The sequence below is a fragment of the Anser cygnoides genome, chromosome 10 (genome assembly GCF_040182565.1).
Source record: "Anser cygnoides isolate HZ-2024a breed goose chromosome 10, Taihu_goose_T2T_genome, whole genome shotgun sequence".
Lineage (NCBI taxonomy): Eukaryota > Metazoa > Chordata > Aves > Anseriformes > Anatidae > Anser > Anser cygnoides.
Genome location: NC_089882.1, coordinates 12,827,074 through 12,850,010, shown reverse-complemented (window position 1 = coordinate 12,850,010; position 22,937 = coordinate 12,827,074). Strand labels below are relative to the sequence as shown.

The 22,937-nt window shown below is 39.4% G+C and overlaps 1 protein-coding gene across 5 annotated transcripts in view; it reads right to left on the bottom strand.

Moving 5' to 3' along the window:
* Nucleotides 1-1,200: 1,200 nt before the first annotated feature.
* The window catches only part of UROC1 (urocanate hydratase 1), a 41,452-nt gene continuing 19,715 nt past the window's right edge, over nt 1,201-22,937 (bottom strand). For all 5 annotated transcript variants that reach the window (XM_067002995.1, XM_067002996.1, XM_048070827.2 and 2 more), the window contains 12 exons: nt 22,144-22,232; nt 21,638-21,700; nt 20,744-20,923; nt 19,138-19,235; nt 18,802-18,874; nt 17,350-17,471; nt 13,458-13,528; nt 12,428-12,526; nt 10,798-10,897; nt 7,894-7,975; nt 2,548-2,647; nt 1,201-1,435 (listed from right to left, as the gene is read on the bottom strand). In XM_067002995.1, the coding sequence (XP_066859096.1) occupies nt 1,295-1,435; nt 2,548-2,647; nt 7,894-7,975; nt 10,798-10,897; nt 12,428-12,526; nt 13,458-13,528; nt 17,350-17,471; nt 18,802-18,874; nt 19,138-19,235; nt 20,744-20,923; nt 21,638-21,700; nt 22,144-22,232 (1,218 nt within the window). In that variant the 3' untranslated portion in view covers nt 1,201-1,294. The remainder of the gene's footprint in view (nt 1,436-2,547; nt 2,648-7,893; nt 7,976-10,797; nt 10,898-12,427; nt 12,527-13,457; nt 13,529-17,349; nt 17,472-18,801; nt 18,875-19,137; nt 19,236-20,743; nt 20,924-21,637; nt 21,701-22,143; nt 22,233-22,937) is intronic.

Below are 22,937 nucleotides of genomic sequence, written 5' to 3'. Positions count from 1 at the left end.
GTGTGCATATAAATATAGCTATATGTATCTGACAATACGTATGTGTATAGGGGGTTCATTCACAGAAAGCTTCAGTTTTCACTTCAGCCTCATAGCTGATTAGAACAATATATACTTCAGTGAGTTACTGTTAACAAATATAATGGTAGGTTCAAGTACAATATAGGAAGTTTCTTTTTGGTTGCATCTAGGCATATTGGGGTCTGCGTCTTCCTCTCTCTTTCTTGGAGGAAGGGAGACCAAAAGACCTTTTTCTCTTTCTTACTTTATAACCAATTTCTGTGTGAAGGAAGCCCTTATCATCCTGTCCTTGATGCTTTAGTTTATTTCATATCAGAAAGTCAGCCAGCACTCAGGATCTAGATTTTATGGAGGTTTCCATCCATTTGGAAACTGCTGGAGTGCAATGTGTTTCTGCAGAAGAAACTCATCAGTGTGGGGCAGCAAAGCACACGGCAGATTCAGCAGCAGGGCACTATCTCAGTCTGAAGCAGAATATGACTCCCACGAATTTATCATGAGTTGTTCCACATTTTTCTGGCTCTAGTCTAAGATGTTTGGAAGTGTTCTACTACTTAACACCCTCTGATTCTCCACCACCACCACCCCTCCCAACCTACTTAAATACTACCTAAATAATTGGCACTACATTCTGTTCTTTTTCCTCAGGTAATGATTTCAGGGAGAAACACATGCAGGCAAGCTGCACTGGCCATTTACAGTTTACCTGTCTTTCTGTTGCAATAACTAAATATTTTTATGGTGATACAGAAAAGCTTGATTCTAGCATATGTAATATTAGTGCATCTTCCAACAGCCAAATGATAAATTTGTTTTACATATCAACATGTTTGACTACTGGATTTCATGACTATTTGCTGATAGCAGCAGACTCTGAATTAGAATGAAGAGTTCCAATTTCCAATTTGAAGTCTGATCTGCCAGAGCTAAGAAGTCTCAAATTCTGAATTATCAGGAATAAGTTTGGTTGTGTTTTGTTTTTTTTTTAATTTTGTGGGACAAAATTCCCGTTCACTTTCTTAAAATGAATAGTTTCTTATTGCAAATAGCCTTCCATTATGTTAGTGAAAAAGGCTGTTCCTGACATCAGGGGACCTGTCACAGACTGATATAGGCCTGCTCTATTAACAGGGAAAAAAAAAACAAAACACAGAAAACAGAAAAACTCACAAAGGAGGAGACAGTTGCAAGGTTTTTATCAATTGCACGGGTAGGATATCAAGGAAGCAGCTTCAAATATTTCTGCCAGGACAACATCGCACTTGGAATACCACTAACTTTGCAGGGCTTGCTCTAAGATGTCTTCATCTACCACCTTTTGAGGAAGAGTCACTTTCAGTGTGACATTCTCTTTCATTGCTTGGCAGATCGTTTCATAAGCATAGTCATTACCTGACCAGCAGCGTCTTGCAACCTGTTAGACAAGAAAATCAGTGAGTGTAAAAATCGTACATTTCTCATGCCACATCCCATCTTATGCAATATTTGTGCAAACACTGGCACCCAATTTCATTACAATATATCTTTCAACTCTGCCAGTTTCTAGTTTCCTTACTGATTTTGGAAGTAAAATTTTTTTTAAATAGCTTCATTTTTTTAAATACTTAATTTTCATGAATATTTGGATGGTCTTGGAACATTTTCATGCAGAAGCATATTGCTGGGCTAATAACATTGGCAGGGCCAAGTACCTTATAAACTTCCCAAAATTCTCTCTTCAAAAACGTGTACTCCATCCCAGTTTGGTAAAAACTAGCAGTTTCTTTAGATAACAGTATGATTTAAACACTTGATGCTTTTTTAGTTGGATAAATGTCTCTCAATGCATTTTCAAAATATGAAATCAAGGTGCCAAATTCTCTGCCAGGATGTATGAATGAAACTCCACAGACAAGCAGGGAACTATAAAACCTCTCTTCCAATAGCAAAGTTCTGCATTTAGGTCTATGTACAAGAAAGGTACCCCAAATGAAAAAACATCATAAATTGACACAAAGGGAATAAGCACTTCCTTGTATACAATGGTTTACAAGTCTCTGCATTATGAATTGCATAGCAGAGTGTGAAATATTCAGGCTCAAAAGTGTTCAAGCAAGAAAATCCTTCGGTTCCAACTTAGCAAAATGTTTACACATTTGATTAATGTAAGGCTAATAAGAAGTTGTCAGGATCATAGCAATAACAGCTAGAAATGACCTTTCAAGTCAGCAAGTCAATTTCCCTGCCACTCACCTATGATTATTCCTGGCAGTATATTTTCAAAGGTTCACTATAGAGTCTGAATCAAGACCTCTTGATACAAAAATACTGACTTATCTGAACTGAAAAATAAAAACCATCTTGGCCACTTCAGAGATGGAAATTACAGTACTAAACCAAACAGGATCTATCTGGACACTAGTGAAGACAAAAACGCTAATGGTAGCAAGGGCTGTGCAAACTGACACTTCAGTGACAAGCCTTTCAAGATACCTAGATCTAGAATTTAAGAAGATAAAGTGAATGCATATAGTGAGTTTTGCTTACTCCATTGGAAACATCCCAGCTGAGCATCATCTTAGCTCGTTCTTCAGCCTCTGTGGACCCATCCAAAACCAAGCCGAATCCCCCATTGATCACTTCACCCCTGAAAATATGAACATAAGAGAATTCAATCGAAAGAACTGGAGCCAATCCCACAAAACTTACGGGAATGAATTTGTTCAGTTGCACTGGAAGAAGGAAGAAAACAGAAATTATGTTGAATAACAGAAACTAAGTGACCTCTTTTATACTTTAAAAAAAGGGGGGGGGGGGGGTGGAACTAGTTTCTGAGCTGCATAAAACCTATTCTACCTTTCATGTAAAGTGCTGCTAGCAGTCAGTATCTCCTCTAAGCAGGAGTGCCAAAAACTAAGCTTATGCTGTGCTTCCTGGGAACCGCACTCTGTACTGGCTCTAGAAACAAGTAAAGAAAGATTAGCACTTCTGATGGACTAGCGAGTTACCTATCTTAGGGTATTTTTGAAGGGTAAGCTGATCGTGTTTGCTACACTAGAGCCTGCCATATACTTAGGTACGTGAAGAGGATTGCGTACTTACTGAAGCAGACAGATGGATCTATTTATATTCTCTCAAGACAAATGAGAGAGCATCTCTAATTTAAAAAGTGTTAACCACTGCTTAATGCACATCTGCCTTGATCATTTCAAAAGTTGTCATTCATTTTGCATGAGATACGTAGATGTTTAAAGACACCAGTGCCAACTTTTCAGGAAGCAGACTTACTGGCAGAAGAGGAACAGAAACATGCTCCAAACTAACAGACTATACTTGGGAGAAATACCAGTCTGGTTTTAAAAGGACAGGGAAAACACAGAGAAAAACATCTTGTCTCACTTCAAAATCTGGTCTGCTCGAGTTCCTGTTTTGTTGCATATGGTGAATAGTGGAGAATACAGTTTGAAAATTATCTGTTGCTGTAAATCTGTAAGAGACTTCTAGCATTATAACCCAGCATCAGCAGTGTGTGAGATGGGGCATGTTTTACAGCAAAGCAACATGTGGTATGAGAGAATACTAACGAAGGTCCTGGGGGCAGGATTTTGTCCTCAATGTTTTATAGTTAATAGAATGAGTACGTTCACAAAATTTACTTAGAATAACATCGGACATATCCATGAATCAGGCAGGAGTTAGGTGTCCAGAAAAACGTTTCTTATTGAATATTTTCCAGCAGTAACTTGATCTTCTCAAGAAATGGGAAAAATCAAGCTGCACTGGAGCCTCAACAAACTTGAGCTCTGCTTTGTGACACTAGAACACACATTTTTCCCCTTTTCAATGTTATGTTGTTACTTACGCGATTTTAATTCCCTTTCACTAGTTATATACACTACCTGTGTGATAAGTAGAAGCTTACCACATAGCCGAGCAAGGAGCTCAGAGCTCCAGGTCTCACAATCATCCTACCCATTACTGGAACTCCCTCTACTTTGCCATTGTTAGATATACCACTATTACAAATGCAAAAAAAAAAAAAAAAAAACAAAAAAAAAAAACCCATAAACAAACCTTCTTTTCAACAGGAAACGTAACTAACAGTTGTCATAAGAGAACATCAGAAGATGAATCACTTTCTTATCTTTAGCAGGAAAATTTGAAACAAAATCGCATTTTAACTGAAATGTTTGAATATCCTAAGCTCTGACATTCAAAATAAAACATTTCTTTTTGATCGACACTCAACACGTTTCAGTTTGGAATTTAATTCCCAGGATCTTCTTACTGTATGAAATCTTTCATTAATGCTGCTCTTGGTCTCATTTTGGGATGAAAACAAGCATCCAAACATTTGTATTTCTTGCAAATTCTACTTTTTGAATGGTTCACATTGTTACTGTCTTCTCCAAAAGAAGTGACCAGATTGGACTACAACATTACAAGTATCACTGCATGAAGACCAGGGCCAGTTACCTCACTACACTCTGCTTCTTCCGCATACAGAGACCAAATTCGCACTAGTCTTTCTTTACTGTCAAAGTATAAGCCTAGAGTACACTTACAAACATCAGTTATGTCATCGCAATGTAATCAGGATCATAGTATGATCACACCTCAAGGCAGCCTACTGATGATTTCAGACAATAAGAAGATGAGACCTCTGGATTGGTGCTTTATAAAGATTTTTCACATTGACAGATGATGTTCTGTCAGTGGTAGAGATCCCCTCTGTGCACAGCATCCCAAAGAGCATCCTTTGAAGCTCAGGCATCAGCAGTGAGCGTCTGATCTTGCTTGCACTCCATAAATTCGAAGTCTCTCCATCAATTTCCACAGAGTTACCCCAGTGTAAATCAGAATTACTCATCAGAATCTGTCCTACTGTCTAAAAATCACTCATAAATTAGATGCCAACATTTGTTAGGATGGATTTTCTGGCAAAACCTCTCACTTTTAAAGGAGAACTCTCTGCCTTCATTAGCATTGGGTCATATTTTCAGGTAATTAAAGAAACATGTGGCATTTTGACCTAAGCTACCTCCTATAATTTCCAGATGTCTCCTTCTAAGGTGATCAAAGAAAACAAGGCCTCTCTCACAAACAAGATGTCACACTGTCAACAGCTCAGTTCAATTCTTAAATTACTTCTGCCTTTTTGTTACTACAGGTTACCCAGGCTCCATGCTAATATATATTCTCCCGCAAATAAAGAGGCAGCAAGAAATGAATAACATTCATTTGCTGTAATTATAGTCAAGACTATGTTAATCTTAAATCTCTACAACAGCACGTGATGCAGATTCCAGCTAAATATTAATCCTGCTTTTTTTCTGTTTGCCCACCAGCCTATAGTGCAGGATGTCAGAGCAGGTAAAATACATCTCTCTGGTCTCAGAAAGAAGACACAGCGGATCTATCAACAGATCCAGGTGAGCCCAGCCTCTACAAGGAGGACTGGGAGCTTGGCACAGTGCAAATGCTATTTCTGAACTCCCTGAACAAAAACAGTACAATGGCAACTTCATTTCCTTCTAATCATATGCATGTTTGTTTATAAATATGTTTATTACTTATAAACTTTCGCATACTTCACATTTCCAAATCAGCTGACAAGAAGATTTTTATCAGGCACATGGAGATTTTTTATGACAAAGCTGAATTTTTACTTCCCCAGAGAGAAAGCAAAACAGTCCTAAAACCTAAAAGCATCTGTCTTTCAGGCAAAGAAAGTCATTTATAATGGTTGGGGGATGGTTTTGCTTCTTTTCCCACCTTTAAATTATTCTTCTCTTTCTCCTGAGAAGGCAGAGGGACACAGTGCTTTAACTAGCCCGGGTGGTGCCGTGATTAGTTAAACCAAGCAGAACCACCTGTCGTGCCACGGCTTTCGGGGCTCTGCAGACCGCGGCATCTAATGACACGACATTGTTACTGCATCTGAGTCCCAGCATGGAGGCTTATTAAAGCTCGTGCAGAGACAGGACTAATTTTCAGGCTCTGCCTTCTTCACTGAAGCACAGTAATTTAATCGCAGAGGGCTAAGACTACTCCTGAGAACAAGGTGAGCAGACACTGTGCCACAATGACAAGTCACTAAGCAGCCGTAGGAGCTGGTAAAGAGGGTAATCAAGCTCTACTTTTCCATGGATATTTTGATTTCAGTGAATAGCCACATGCTAGTTTCCCAATTCATTACATAAATGACAGCACCTTTCCTCTGCCTGCAGGGACAACTTCTTTCCAATGATGCAGTTTCACTTAAGCAGCAACAATACAAGTGAAACTGTAGTGCCAGTTTTTCCAGAAGTCAGGGCAGTCTCACCATTGATCCAGTCTGAATTGCTCAGAGGACTAGGAATGTGCAGGAGGGATTGGCTTTATAGAGGCCAGAAAGAGACAGGGAATAAAATCATTTTGATTAAGCATCATTAATGCACAGAACACTCATGGCATAAGCAATTACTTAAGCTATTCCAGTAATTATAAACACCATAAAAACATTCCAAGTATTTTGCACAACAGGTCAAGGAAAGTGTTTTTCTTCTCTTGTATTCCATAAGCAATATTTTAAAAGGTTAAACTCAACTAAAGCCATTCAGACAGATCTAGTCTGCTACTGTCTGGAGTCTGTGACTGCAATGACCAGAGTAAGTAGATATTCTGGTATTTTCCATTCAGAATTACGGAAGTTGTGAATAAAATCCTGACCATTGTGGTTGTTACTACTGAAATCAGTAAAGTCAGATTGTCACTCCATGTGTCTAAGCCCTCAGAAAGCTTTCGTATCCCATTTGTTCGGTTTTGCTCTTGCATACCTTCTATTCAGTAACTACTTCACTGAAAAATCAAAGGAGGTAGAGTACAGGGGAGGGAATTCTCCATCTGACTTGAAGGGTTATTTTTCTAGCTCCAGCTCATCCAGATGAGTAATAACTAGGTATCATCAGGTGTCTCTGAGGAAAACATCTGCAACAAGTTCTTTGGTTTGCTGCTGTATGCATATTCCAGAGCTGGATGAAACAGTGAAGTGAGAGATCACTAGAGTATTTAATAGAGGGTTGTCCTCCTTTTGACTGGCTACACGACAAAATGAAGACATGACAGTAAATAGGAGAGGCTTTGCTGGACTACGCCATAAAGAACAAACAAGAGTTAAAGACTCTGCAGTGTAGCCAGGCTCTTATTTTCCCTAAGTCTGTGCCAAGCCAGAGTAGCCTTTTAGTAGTATACGAATGAGATTAATTTCCCTTTCCATACATGATATTTCTCTCTGCTTCTGAGTCTAGGCATTTATCCTAGTTCTGCATCTTACGTGAAGAAGGTGCTTAATCAAGTCCTTGCTTAACTGTGGTCTTTTATGGTACCATGCAGAAACAAGGGGAGAAAGAAGACCGGGGGGTTTGCTGGCACCTGAGCTGTTTTGTATCAGCAACCCCTCGTTGCACTTTAGCACATGGGCATTTATATTGGGGTCCTAAGGTCACAGATTTAAATACAGCTTAAGGGGAAACCTAAGCATAATCCATCCACTAACACTCTGGCAGTGCATGTGTGAAGACAACTTTAGAAATGGGATCTGTTCAAAAAGACCATGGCAGACTGTCCTTGTTTCGCAAATTAAGTTCTCCAAACTGTGCTGTGGCCAATGTCCAAAACACTTTTTCTTGACATATGGACATTAATTAAGAGAGCCTCATACAACACCACACTTTACCTTATAATGCATCCTTCCAGCCCTTGTCTCCAAACCCATCCTTCCCATCATACTTCTCCAGTCATACACACACCTCCTCTAAAATTCACCTCCTGTCTCTCGTCCCCACACACATACACAGCAGCAATAACTGGATTCAGAGTTCAGCTTTAGAAAAAAAAAAAGTAAGTTCTTACCAGCCAACTCCACCACCATTGTGCAAGGCAACCCAGGTTGCTCCTCTGAACGCATCTCCTACGAAGTTTTGTACTGCCATGTCTGTGAGAGAAAAGGAGTTACCAGGGCTCTGACATGCTGCATTTGTTTTTTTGTTGTTGTGCTGCTCACTTCCTTCCACTGCCACCTTGATTATGGCTGATTGAAGGCAGTGTTGGAAGCAGGGTTTACACACAGCTTCTCTCACATATATAGTAAACATCTCATGTTGAGTGGGGGGGCAAACAGGCAAGAGTTCTTCTCCCATTCTTTCTTTCCTCCCTACACTGCAGGAACCAAACGCTAATTTCACAACGTGGCTTATGAGGAGTTTTCTGTATTTGTGATCCAGTTCAAGTAGCTGAAGAACATACCGCTCCTCAGCTGGGAGATAGCTCCTGAGGGTGGAAAGAAATACAATCCTCTCCTTGGGAGTACCTCAGTCATGGAACAGGCTGGACACATCCACATAGAAGATTTCAAAGTGAGGGGACACTTGGAAAACTACATATCTTGTAGTTCTCAGGAGAGCCTGAGCTGAAGTATTTTCAGATCAGACTAAGGAGTTAATTCAGCCCTGTGCAGAAAACCAGTCTAAAGCTAACGGGTTGCATTTTAGGAACACAGTCACAATGGAAATGATACAAGCTGCCATTCTCTGGACACAGGAATTTTGCCCTCAAAACTGGAACTGCTGAAATCACATGGGATGTTTCTTTTGTTTTAATAAATGAAGAAAAATAAATGTAGGAGCCAAATGTAATTTGACTAATGTTAAATGCCCAATTTCTGCTGAAGTGTTCACTAGAATTTCATGTTCGCTACAACTTGTGCTAAAGATATACCCAGAGAGGTGGTAAGAGGTACACACAGAGGATAAGAGTAAAATTACCAAAAACACTTGTGCAGATTTAATTCAGGAGCAATAGATTATTTGCTATGCTTTTAACGGCAAAAAATAGGACATAGCAAATGTCCCACTAGTCACATTTGTAGACCTACGGTTGTTACACGTCTGATGGAAAAATGAGTTTACTTGAGCACTAATCTATGTTAAACCCTGTCAAAAGCCCTATTATGGCATCTTTTATCTGGCATTATGTCACTTTAATAACCCAATTATCATAATTACAGTGCTGTCAGGAGGAAATGGGAGAGATTCAAATCCCTATACTCTAAAAATGTACAGATTTCTTCCTCAGCCACTAGCATGATAAGAGTGGAGCTTATACAAGGAGCACAGTAAATAGACCAACAATGTAATAACACTGTGCTCCTTGGTTTCAGTAAAGGTCACTAACTGCGCAAATGTCTGTGCTGAAATACTCTTTGCAATGACCCCTGTTTGACAGGGATCAGACTGAGGTCCTTAATGCAAAACAAAATGAGATAGGCAAAGACTCAAAAATTTCAGTGTGCCAGAGAGGAGCCAATTTGAACTGAAGTAGCTCAAATGTGGCATTAAAACAACGGGAAAGGATTGAGAGAAGAGAGAGGAAGACCTAAGATGTAAGATGTTCTTTAATTACCTCCAGAGGCTCATCTGGTAAAACAGAGTTAGACTTGGTTTCAAAGACCAGTGAAATCAGTGGTCAACAGGATTTGGATAAGCCCATGGAGAAGGCAAATAGTTCATGTAATTCACAAAACTCAAAGAAAAACAGATAACATAGTAAGCAACCGGGTTAGCAGGCCTTGTTTCTGTTTGCCCTCTTCTGAGGGCATTGCCTGGTGTTTACTTATATGGTTAGGCTCTTTGGTGGAGACATCGATGTGGATTGCTGTTCTCTGTGCAGCTGCACCATTTTCTCACAGCTTGGCAGAAGCAAACATTATTTCAGGCCTCTATCCATCTGGCACATTAGAACCAGCCAACATACTCAGAAAACATTGAAGTGGGACTGATAGGTACTACTAAAAGCCTCATTTCTTCAAGCAGTCCATTTAAGATAGCAGGGAACTTTTCTCCTTAACATTGAGCTGTAATTTGTTTCTATTATGAAATCCCTGTCATAATGGAAGCCATTCAATAGTCTCAGCTACCTCAATCATAATTTCTCCTTCTACGGCAGCTTGCATCCTCCTGTCTGAAGTCACTTTATGATTGTCAGTTCATGGCATGTGAAAACACTACTGGGCTAAAATTATCGTCATCATTTCCACTTATGGATGGAAAATTGAGGAAGATTTAGGCTAAAAACATTTAGTGCTTCATTCATTTTTCACATCTGCAGCCTGATATTTGTTGAGTTTATTTTTTCTGAAGCACCATTTCACAATCTTAAAAGCAGATTCTGGTTAGCTCAGGTCAGGTTTCTTTTGAACAGCAAACGTACATGATTTGCCCACAGTCACACTGAGTGAACAACAAAGTTTGCAATATAATCCAGAACGCCTGACTTCCATTTTTGTGCTTTCACTAGCAAAGTATGTTGTACCTTATGCCCAGAAAAGTTCCTCTCAGAGACTCCAGACTTTTCCCGAGTCCTTGATTTTGCTTTAAGCAAAATGCTGCTATAGATCTGATTTTGTGCATCCCAAGGAAGTACTGCTGTAATTCTGGTCAGATCACCTCTTTGAAAGAGTGAGGGGCAAAATTAAAATCAAACACAAGATGCAGTCCTCTAAGACAGATTGCTCTCCATTTACATTGAAGTAAATCTGGTGCATCTTCACTGAATTTTCGTTGTTCTGAGCCTCTCCTATTTAACTAGCTCTACCGTCATTTCTTTATCTCTTGACAGCTACGTTAAGTTCACAGAAAATCTGATTAATTGGGATTAAAGGGTTGAACAAAAACATTTCAAAATGTTGCATAAAAAAATTCTCTTTTAAAGCAATTTTCTTGTTTGCCTGTTCAGACAAGTCTCAGATGCTCTGCTGACCTGCACAAAAGGCGGATCCATCATAAATGTTTGACGTTTCTCTGTAAGGACTGTCAGTCCCGCTCACATCATGGTGATCTCGGCTGAGGACTACCGGAGCCTGCAAAAGCCAAGGACAAGCAAATGGAGTCCTTCATGGACTGTCAGTGTTACCACAGATCATATTTTGCTGAATTCATTTTATCTGAAGTCATTTCAAATCTCAGCTTTGTTCCATCTCCTAAACCCCCTAAATCTCCTTCTCTCCCTGCTATTATTTATTAGCAAAGAAATGTTGATATGCTGTTCATGAGTCATCATCATTTCATAGACAGTAACAGGAGGTTGTTTCCATGTCAATGACATCCTCGAACAGGACAGGGAGAAGGAAAGCAGTGTGGCAATTTCATCTGAAGCCTTTCTTTGCTGAAATTTCAAAGACACTTCAGAATGCAAAAAATCTTCATTCACAAGTTGTTCTTTTTCTGAACAACAGCAAACAAATAGCAAATGTTACTGTTTTCATTCTTTTGGAAGACTTCAAGACTAAAAATAAGGCAACAATTAAAATTAGTGATCTCCTGCAGCTCAAACAAGTCCATTCTTGATTTGGAATTTAACTAACAGTGTGAATCTAGACTAGCTGCAGGTCTTACACCAGGCTTCTGTAAGAATAATTCACTCTCTTGGCATGGTTTGGTATAGAATTAGCTGGCTTTGTTTTATGCTGGCAGTGGATTAGAAAATAATTGAAAATAGAAATGAGCATCCAACTTGCAAGAGGCAGAACGGAGATTTGAAGGAATGAAAAAAGTACATAAAATCTGAAGGGCCTGGGAGTCTGACCCTGTCAGTCACAGCTCCATGGGAGTGCTCTGCCTGGTCAGGTTTATTTTTTAAGACTAGCTTGCAGTGGGGTTCGTTTTGAATCCTGAGAAGGTCAACAGCTCAACATTTGAAATATTTTAACAAACTTTTTCTGAGTAACAAAAACACAAGCCTTTCCTAGCTGGAATCCATTCTAAATTTTACTTGAATTTGCCCCTTTTGATATGGCAATTATTGTGGTTTGGCTATAAAAGAGATTGAGGTGAGTAAACATGCCTAGGTCTGCTGCTGCTGTATACACACAGCCGGGACGCTGATGAAGACTGTTTAAAAGCAGGTATCACAATCTTTCAAAAGTTTTACTATCCAGAGAAGGAAAGGGTTTTGAATTAAATCACTAGATGTAATAATATGGCTGAAATCAAGGGATTAAGGGTAAGAAACACTGGGCGGTGGCATGGCCTCTTGTTATGCGTGATGTCTGGGCACTGCTAAGGAGTTTGAGACCCTGTCTTGTGTTTTCGGCAAGTCACAGTGTGGTGCATTGTACTTGTAGTTGCTCAGACATAGAATAAGGCAAATTTCCAATGTGAAATAAAGGGTAATGTATTTCAGTTTCTAAACCTGTCTCTTCCTTTACACAACACAATACTGGTTACATACAGAGGAGGACTGACCTCTAACATATTTTAACAGAATGGTCCCATGTAAATGGCAGGCTTTTCTCCTCTTATTGATTGAAGCTTTCTCCTTTCCCACCTGCCACCCTAGTCTCAGATACTAAACACAATTACTGGACCATATCAAGAGGAAAAAGGCAAACCTTAATCCTTCCTTCGGAAATCGCTCGATTAATAGCCATGGCTATAGACACACGACCCCTCTGATCAGAATATAAGATTCTAGCTTGAGAGCCAACAACCTGCAAAATAAAAAAAAAACAGAGTGACAAGGTTCTCTGTGCAACTGGCTTATCTTCAGGCCCCAGATAGATACAGTCACAGGATTGCCTCCTTCTGTAGGAGAAAGTACAGATTATTCATTCATCAACATCCAGCTTCCAGAAAATAGAAATTAAAGCCCCTCTTTGAACTGAGTTTTATCTCCACTTGCACAAACAGTGAGATGTATTTCTGTATTTAGCCGCTACTGTCCAATAAATCCCATTTTTTAAATCAACCTGATTGCTAGACTATAATCCCCCTATCAACAAACCCCTTATCAACATCTGAGAAGCAGAGGTTTGGAGCTGGTGATGGTGGGCTGGAAGGGAAGAGAAATACAGAGACAAAGAATGTCAAAGAACATCTGTCCTGCACAGCTATGCTCCTCTCCAGCCTTTACTCCACAGACCAGTCTGGTTTCCAGATGAGGAGAGCACATGTAAGCCCTTCAGTATTACCAGTTAGCTTCACAGTGAGAGCCTGCCCTAAAAGAAAAACAAAGGATGTTTCATGCCATCCTGCTTCCTATAATACAATATGCCTATTTTGAAAGGGGAACTGAGAACTGCAGGCGTAATGAGGTTGGGCCAAATGAAGGACATTTTGAATGGTGCTGAAAGGTAGTTACCAATCAGGTGGAGAATGAATCACTAGCCTATTTCACTCCAGATATGAGACTACAGCTTGCTGTATTATTTTAACATTTCCAGATGAAGAGGTGAAGGGAAAACTGCTTCAGCTCATCCTAAACCCCTGCTGTGGAGAGATGTTTAGTTATGAACCCTGGTATTTACAGACAGTGTTTTCATTCATACACATTCCTACTTTTCACTCCAGCATTTGAAACTGTTCTGGACCAGAAATGAAACTGTTCTGGACCACTTGTGCTGAAGGAGGTTGTGCACTTACCAAGCTGTGCCTGCCAGCTTCCCGAATCCAGCGGATGTTGTCATGGTACTGCTGCTTCACAGATGTGCTCACTTGCAAGAGAAAGCAAGAAAAAAATAGGTTTTGAAAATGAATGCAATATGCTCTAAATTAAATTAAATTCATCTGACAGCACTAGCAAGTCATATTCTGCTCTGAGATACAAGCACGCATATATGAAGTGCTGTATAGTCCTCTTCGCAGCCAATGCAGTAATTGGTAAAATATATTTAGAGGAAGGTATGAGATGTTGTGCAGGAGGCAGTTAGAATGATAGCTCTCATTCAGATCTTTAGCAAACTAAATTAAAACTTGAAATATGGGCTGCACATACTGCTCATTTTCAGTGATCTGGCTTGCTGCCTACTAGATGCCCAAACCCTTTCTGAGCCTTTACTAAATTAATAACTTCAGCGAACTCCATGATATTGGGTACCACAGCCCAGTGTTGCATCAGGGATTAAATAACTCTTCTGAACATCTATCAGAATTTCCCAGAAGCAGCTGGTAATATATACTTGAGAATAAGTTACATCTGTGCTTGGGATATGGATTTCTAGGACCGCAATTGCCCTGTACTGAATTGCTCATGTGAACGTTCTTATCCCAAGATAAACCCAAAGTCACGTATATCCTACAAACTGAGGTACATTGCCTCACGTTACTGCAGAGCACAAACTGCATGGAAAAACTTCTTATGGGTTAGCAACTGTGTGTAAATCCACCCTACACCTTGTCTAGACATGTATGTTATCTGAGAATTGAATACAACATCTTGAACTACCCTCCAGCTTCTCCTCTCATTTATACCTGTGCAATTCCATCTCAATCAACCAAACCAAAGAGGACAAAGAACAAAGATATTTGAAGTGAAAGACAGGCAAATATGGCACATATCAGTCAGATACATGGCAACATCAGTAACCAGCTGCTTCCAAAGGCATGACACCGTCTGCAGCGGGTAACAAAAGGGAGAGGGAGTGTAGAACAGCACAGAAGCATCGTCTTATTATCTTAATCTGGGGGGCTTTTACAGTTATGCCTTTCCACAAAGGGTGCGTGTGAGCTCAGCTGAGGTTACGGTGGCTTAGGAAGTCACTCACTGTAGGCACAGTTATGGGCAAAGTTTGGTCTAGAGTTATGTTGCATCACTTTGGCCTGAGAGACACATGCAGCCACCAGGACTCAGCTGGCATGTGGCAGCATGCTAAGCCACAGTGAGTTGCTTGTGCACTGGAGCTCCAAATCATAATCATTTCTGCAGATGCCAAGATAGCATGTCTCCTACCTCTTCCTAGCTCTCACCCATTTTCAAGTCAGATTATAATGTACAAATGACTTGCATTTGAAAGTCAAACTGGAGTAACTGCACACTGAAAACTTGAAACTGGCCAGGTAACTGAGCAGAGTGTTTAGACTGCTATCTTTCCATTTAGGCAATATGACAGCAAATATGCATGTAAAACTAGAACTACTCCGGGTTAAACATATCATTAAAGAGAAATACAAAATACATTAATTCTTGCAGAGGCAGGCCTTCCACACAGTTTTAACAATCCTAAAAGGACCTGTCAGGGCTTTATGGGTTGGTTCCAAATGAGAGCTTCTAAACACTGCAATGAGGATTAACGTGTCAGCTCTTAGACTCGCAGGGAGTGAAAGACGAAACATCTGCTTGTGCTGTCCTAGTAGGATTGTGCTGCCATTCAGAATTTTCAAGGAAACATCTTCTAGAATGTAACGGGTAGTACTCATTTAGGTTATTACAGACATTTTGTGAGAATTTACAGGTGTTACTCTAGAAAACCAAATAGTGAAAGAGTTCCTTTCTACCACATTTATAAGCCATCTCAGAATACTTATCACGTTTAATACCTCACTGTGCATGGACTTATAGAAGAGATCCATCTGTTAATTCTATAGATCATCCCCAGAAGGGTAGCCAGATGAGCAAACTGCCTACACAGACGTAGCTCCACACAGCACATCTGTCTCTCCCAGACAGCTCCAGTAACAGTCATTCTCTGTCCTAAGCTGTGGTGTTGACCACCAGGTTGGTTTTCATCTGTTAGCCCTGGGGAAGTAAGAATCCTCCCTTTTATTTAGACCTTCCTGCAGCTGAAAATCTTACAGCTTTTTCTAGAAAGAGCTTAACTTTAGATTAGCTCCATGTGTTTCATTTGCTAAACTGCTGCCAGCCCTCAATCCAACACCCCAAAAGGAATCCCTTCCTAAATCAGGCAAGGCTACTGTGTTGCTTCTGGAATTTCATGGGCTCCTGTGCTTTTTTAGGCTTTAAAAAAATACTAGAAGACATTGTGTATGCACAGGAACAGTCTTCATTAACACAGAGATTACTTCCCTTTTGCTCTTGGGAGATATGTGTTGTTGTTAACAGCTCAGCCTTCAAGCTGCCAGAGAGGTAGTAAATCCAAGTTGCACTTCAGCCATCAGTGCTGCATCTCTTGCACAAATGCTAATTTAAAGCTGAGGTGCCTTGGAATTGGAAGCAAATAAAACTATATAGGATTTTTTTTCAGTTTGTGAGGTTTAAACATAAAAATTCATCTCCCCAAAAGAGGAAGAATGCTTAACATTGAGTTAAAGGCCAGGTCAAAAGTTTAGACTTTGAATACAATAGACTTCAGCTCTGTGGAGTTTTCTTTCAACCATCACAACCAATTCTTTTATAAAATTCAAATGCAGGCTCAGATTTTAGATACATATGTATATGAGTATATCCAGACCCTGGAATTTGGTCCAAGCCCACGTCCCACAGGGACCGGACAGCAAGTGTAACAGTTAAGAACGTGAACCCATGAATGGCTGTTTATTTTCTGGCCAAATTCTGTTTTCATTTCTCTTTGAAATCCTATTCCCATTGTCCTGCCAAATACAACAGCAAATCCAATAATAGCATTGCTAGCATTGCCCTTAAGCCTGTTTTCACCTGTTGGGATTTTAAAATGCCATTTTAAAATTTGAATTAAGAATATACATGCAAGAGTTCAATTTTTATTTTATTTATTTTTTTAATGTGGAAGAGAATTCTCTCCTCAGCTTTACATTAACATCTGTATAAACACCCACATACTATTGAACACACAGTAACTGATCCATTTCTGAGTCTTGCAATGCAACCATCCAAAGGTCATGCATCAGTTCAGTCTTGAGAGATGACTGGTGATTTCAGTACACGGCAGAAAAATAGCTACATTATTTTTTAAAGAAACTACAGTATTTTGATATGGAAGAGTGAAAGTGTAATTCCTAGATACTAGAGCAGTATACACAACCATGAATCCCAAATTGGTTCCACAAATGGCAGAATCAGCTGTCACTTTGTTAACAAATAGCAAAAAACTTTTAGATCTCAAAATTGTAATCCCAAATAAATGACACTGGATGGAGCACCAAGCCCATGAAATCTGGCTTTCATGCCACCGATCTGCTTACTAACCTCTTACAAACCTCTGTAGATTCCCATACCTCATTCCCCTGAGAGACAGGGGCAAAACAATTTGACTCCATTATGAAGCTCTTGGAGGCCAAATGAAAGATACTGTTTGCCTTAAATTTTCAAGGTGACAGAGTGCAGGAAAATCTTTAACAAATGAAGAGAAATGCTCTTAGCCCAAACTGAAACAATAGTTTTGGGATCGATAACCTCTCTACATGGTGTTTTTACATCTTACCTACTGGTTACACTCCTTATAGGAGTTTGGGGAAGAGTGAGATCTCCTGCTCACATGGAACAAGCAAGAGACTGCTTTCTATGGTTTCAGCCAAAAGCCATCACATGTTGCACAACTCAGTTCCCTTTTGTTCCCAAAACACTCCCAGTGATGGAGGCATGGGATGTTTGTTGCCTTACCTCCCTGACGAATAGAGTCCTCCAACACAGACGTGGCAATTGAGTCAGTGGTAGCAAGATCCTGTGGGTCACCTGAGGTACAAACCCAGCGGAATGGCCCAAATCCCAGGGAAAAAATGTCCCTGGGAAGAGAACATGTTTCATTAACAGATGGTTGAAATTCTTTCTTTATTTATCCTGGCTGCTAGCAGTGCTTTTCTTTCATTAGCTGGAGACGGAAGAATTTCAAACATTTTCAATGAACTAATCTAAACAGAAGCATCAGGAGCCATTAACTAATTAAACAGTGCTGTTTCCTGCAGCCATTGACTGGCGTGTAAAAATACAGTCAGACAAAAATTTTGATAGAAATGTTGGACAGTTCAATCAAACAGGTGCACCATCAGATGAATTGCAATTTTGTTTTCTGTTTCATAAAATTTACTATACCTGTTGCCTGGTCTTTTCCTCCTTAAGCCAGGCTAACTCAGAGTACATTTATGCTATCAGACTATTGTAGGTTTGAGAAAGTGCCTGAGTCCAGACTCATCTGTTGTCCATATTGTTTACACACAAGAGTAAGACACACCTCATTTGAGCTTCAGAGAATCTGGTGGGTGCCTTACTCTACATTCAAGCTTTTATTCACATGCAAGCTAAGCATGAGTCAGAAGGTGGTATAACCAAGTCTTTCAGTGGATGTCCTAAGCTCAGGTCTTTCTACAAGTAGTGCATGGACAGCTTGAGTGAGGAGTGCAGTTGGTGACACAGGCAGAAAAGAGTCTTATTTCAGATGTGTTTTGAGTTTGGTGCAGACAGGCTCCAATGATTTGAAATTATGCTCTACTGCTCTGAAGAGACAAGCTCTTCAATTTAAGCTCTTAGAGGTGAATTTGCAGATAGTTACAGTTTGAGGCAGCAAGTTGGCTATTTTCTTGAGAAGAGCTGCTTAAGGAAAATTGACGAAACAAAAGAGAAAATGCAACTGTTCATGTAAAGGAATAAAGAGTTTTGTTTTGGCAATGTTTTAGCTTACTGTTCAGACATCTGGTATCTGTTTTCATAAGGCTTTTTAATCCTAAAAAGGATAAAGCTTTTATACCAAGTTAACAAGACTTGTCATGCCTTTCACCACAAATTATTAGCAAAACACCTCTGCTATCAGAGTCTTATACTAGTCACGCACAACATGTCCCTCCAGATCTGGCACTTCTTTTCATTGTAGCTCTACTGAAACCAATAGAAAATACAAGTATGATGCTTATAGGACATCCTCCTAAGCTGCACTGGGCACTTCTCCAAAGCAGAGGAAAATTAGACTAACTCTGACATAACACCTGTAAGATCAAATTTCCTACTGCTGTAGTTGAGTCCTTTTCATTGTATACACTACACTGCCAGATTTTCACTAAGTGAAGTCTCCAATAGCCATAAAGCATTAGAGTACTTTAGTCCAAGATCTACCCAACATACCCCATGATATGCTGAACGTAGGAAGGATATCTGAATTCTGTTTTATTGGCTCCTTTTTTCTCAACATCAGCACCTATAAAAGGATTTTAGAGTCATCAGTGACTTGACGATGAAGAAAAAAATATTAAATGTATAACCAGACTGCACCTGGGTTCCCATGAAGGCCTTCCCTCAGCCACAGAGGAAGTAAGGGACCCCAGAGAACAGTGATAGAACAAGAGGGACTAAAGAGTTGGCATAACACTCTGACCAACCCTATCCTACCAGAGAATAGGGATGGAAAGAAGTATTCAAAATTGCTCTTGTTCCCACCTAAGAACTCCAGAATCTACTCACCAGCCCTTTGAGCTTCCAAGAGAAACGCATTGCCATAATCCCAAAAAAACATGCCCTTATCAGCTAGTCTGTTAATAGCAGCCACGTGTCTCCTCAGACTGAAATAAAGAATGAAACCATTATTCCTGATTGATTAAATATCAAAGAGAATCATATCATGAGCTCACTAAAGGCAGGGAAGCAGTGTGGAGACAGATGGAACTAAAAAAAAACAGAAAACAAAAAAACAAACAGACATAAACCCATAAGATATATAAGATATTTTCGATCTCTGTAGCACCTGTTATCCCCAAATCTTCAACTGGTTCATAGCCATTGTAATTAACAATTAATTAACAGTGAAGGGTCATATCTTTCAGCAAAGAAGTGCAGCCAGATCTGAGGACTGAAAGTAGTAACAGCTTATAAAAACATGCAAAAGAATTCAAAGAGTTCAGAGAGAAAGCCTGCAAAGACAGAAACATTTAAAATGGCCAGACATCACTGTTTTGGCCTCTCCCTTGGCAAGAACAGCCCAGTTTTCCCTTTGCTTCCAATAGTGGATTATACCCCAGGACTATCCTCTCTGATACCTTTCTCACTTAGTAATATCCAATTCTAATCTCAATGCATAGTTGCATATGGAGTTGTACATGCATAGGTGTAACCTCTTGGAACTCTAAAAAGGTAAATCAATGCCTAACAAATTAAATTGTGCTTGTTCAGGTCATACCAGACTCTTACAAATGAGTCCTTCCAAGAAATTTACCTGTTACCTTTGTCTTAGAGTAGTACATATAATACAGACTTGGGAAACTGGAAAGGTCTTTGTAGGTTCATAATCCAGAATCAAATAGATTACACGCCCATGTTTTAGCTTCTACTAGAAAATAGCTCTCCAGTGAGAATATTTAAGGTGAACAATAACAGAGTCATAATGTCTCAAAAGTACCAGCTGAGAACAACAGTACAGTCTGACGCCTCTATACCAGAGTTCTTTATTTATAGATAAATTATACTAAATTTTTCCCTTTATAACATCCAATTCTAATTTCACTGGCAAACTTGTAAATCAGGAGTAGCTCCCTGAACTTAAACAGAACTTAGTTACAGTTTCAGAAAGCTGGGAGGACTCATTGGGAAAATTTGTTCCCTTGTTATATCCTTCCATAAAAAACTATCACCGGCCACAGATGGAAGTGTGGTAGGCTACATGGATTCCTGGCTTACCAATTGCTGTTTTATGCCTTAGTCAGTGAACCTAAACCAACTGTTAGTCTACGCGGAATTGTATTTATTGCCCTGGATGTTTAAAACTTAATGCAATTTAGGAATATTTAGAAGTGAAATAAATCATAAATCATTCAGGCCTCTGGATTTTGTATTCTAGTGATGACTCCTAAAATGGTGGGTAGGTGACTCGTCTGCCAGACTTTGTGTAACAACTGTGTAAGTACAAGTCAGTAGTTACTAGTGTTACTGGTACAATATCTCTACCCCAGCTTTCTACTGAAGGGCAGTATCTTATACTTAATACAGTGAAACTTCTTGTGAAAAAGACAAAGATCCAATCACTTGCAGAGCAACAAAATTTAAAGGTTAAAGCATGCATCAACAAAACATTTACCTCTCTTGTACCATGGTCCGGAACTTCCCTGGATTGGTGGACAGGAGCTGCTTTGCCTCCTCAAAGCCAAGCTGGACTGGATAATATCCCCCACTGAATGGGTTATGACACGAAGTTTGGTCAGACCCCAGATCAACTAGCAGCTCTCCTGTTGTGTCCAGCTCATACACTAGCCTCTCCCTAGAGGGAAGGGAAGAGAATGAATGAAATGTTTGAACAAAAGCTGTTATCTCACATTGAAGCTCCTCTTTCAGGTGAACACCTTCCATCTAAAGAAGTTGTTTATAAAGGTATGCCCTTGGCAAGCTGTCTTTTAGCATGCAGGAAGTGGGAAACTAAAAGTTGCATGCAAATCTTCGTCACCATATACTTCACATTTCCCTGCACAGGAATGCCAACAGGTAAGTCAAATGCCAGTATGATGTATCAGTCATATATTGATCAGTTTCAACCCTTGGTGTATGGTGTAACAGCAAGGTTTACCATTGGGTAAAGCCACAAGAGTGCTAGAATTTACATCCATTATTTGATTGTTTTTATTCAATCGATGCCTCAATACTCCTATTCTTCACTGAAGTCAAAGACATTTTCTGGCTAACCAAATAGCAAAAGCTTAGGAGATGGAGAAATTCCCTCTTTATCCGAGGACGAATCTTAGTGATTTCTTTCCCTAAGAGATTCACTGTTCCATGAGGAAAGATGATGCATTTCCCATGCAACTGGAAACTGGGACACAAGGATGAAAATCCCTCTTTTTACAATACAGTTTTTCATGAATATCTAGAGTCATGAACTCAGCACTACATTTAACGTTGCTTCTATTCCAAGTCTGGGAACTAATCCCGGGTTGACTTAACAAGCAAGAACATTAGTATGTCCATATATACTACTTACCACAGATCTACTACATTCCCATGGTAACCCAAACTAAGGGCAATTTTATTCTTTCTTGCATCTCTAGAATAGAGTTTAAAAAAGACAGGTTGATGAAAAAGTACCTCATGTAATTCTATCTCACAACATACAAATTGCAAACAAAACTCTGTATGTTGTTTCCAACACTAATCTAGGCAATAAAACTTTTGACCTTTATGTAGCTTGACTGTTCAACTGTAACATTCTTTGTAATCGCTATATGCATAATCATGAAAAAATGAAGACATTTAACATATAATATAAACTATATGAAGCACTGGTAATGGCAAGTTGTAAGCATTGGTAATCACTAACAAGGAAAGCTGCTGTTTGGAAGGATAGATACACATTCGAAAGCAGACCTGGGGTAAGAGGAGGTGTCCTTCAATCCCTCCCTCTTTGCATACTAAAATAGCACAATGCAGTAAGATGTAAAGCAAGGATTAGGGAGTAGACATAAAGTGACTGAATGTTACAAATCATACCTAAGACGAGCAATGCAATGGTCCAGGTTGTTAGAGATTTCCATGAGCCAGCCCTGCTTGTAACGTTTCAAAAGCGCTGCTTCATCAACCTAAGACAAATAACAGAGGATCTTAAAACTCCTGTTTCTCCCTCTGAGTCCCTTTTACCTTTTATTTCTTTTTTTTTTTTTTTTTTTTTAATAAGAAAGTAGCAAGTGAGTGAAAGGAATAGCCCTACATTGGCCTTAAGATGAAGTGATTGTCCAAGTACTTCTTTTCCATCTTTGATATTTACCAATCCCATTCTCTATTATTTCAGGCTAGAAGTAAGAAAAAACCTGACCTATTACTTCCTAAATATATTTTACAAACCAGAAATTCTCATTAAAATTATGCAAGAGGTAATATATTTACATGAATTTTAAATGATCTTTAATGTTTGTTTTGATGATTTTCATTGAAAATTGTAAACTTTCTTTTTTTTTTTTAAATAACTCAGACTTTTCTGCCAGACTGCCCAGGACAAAAGAATAGTTTGCTTTTGACCCTCACTTTTGTACTTTGACTGCTGGTTGAAAATCTCAACCAAATATGGGAAAGAAAAGAAGAAAGTATTTTCTTGTCCCAGCTGACTGGTGCCTCTGTGAAAAATGGAATGGATCAAAACAAAACTACGTCTTCAATCCCCTCTTGCTTTGAACTTTGAAGCTCCAAACAAGCTCAATCCCAAATTGGTACTCTTCTGGAACCAGTTTGTGTGTATGCACCAGAGACAGCAGGATAAAAATATAAATGGATAGACAAACTGTGGAGGC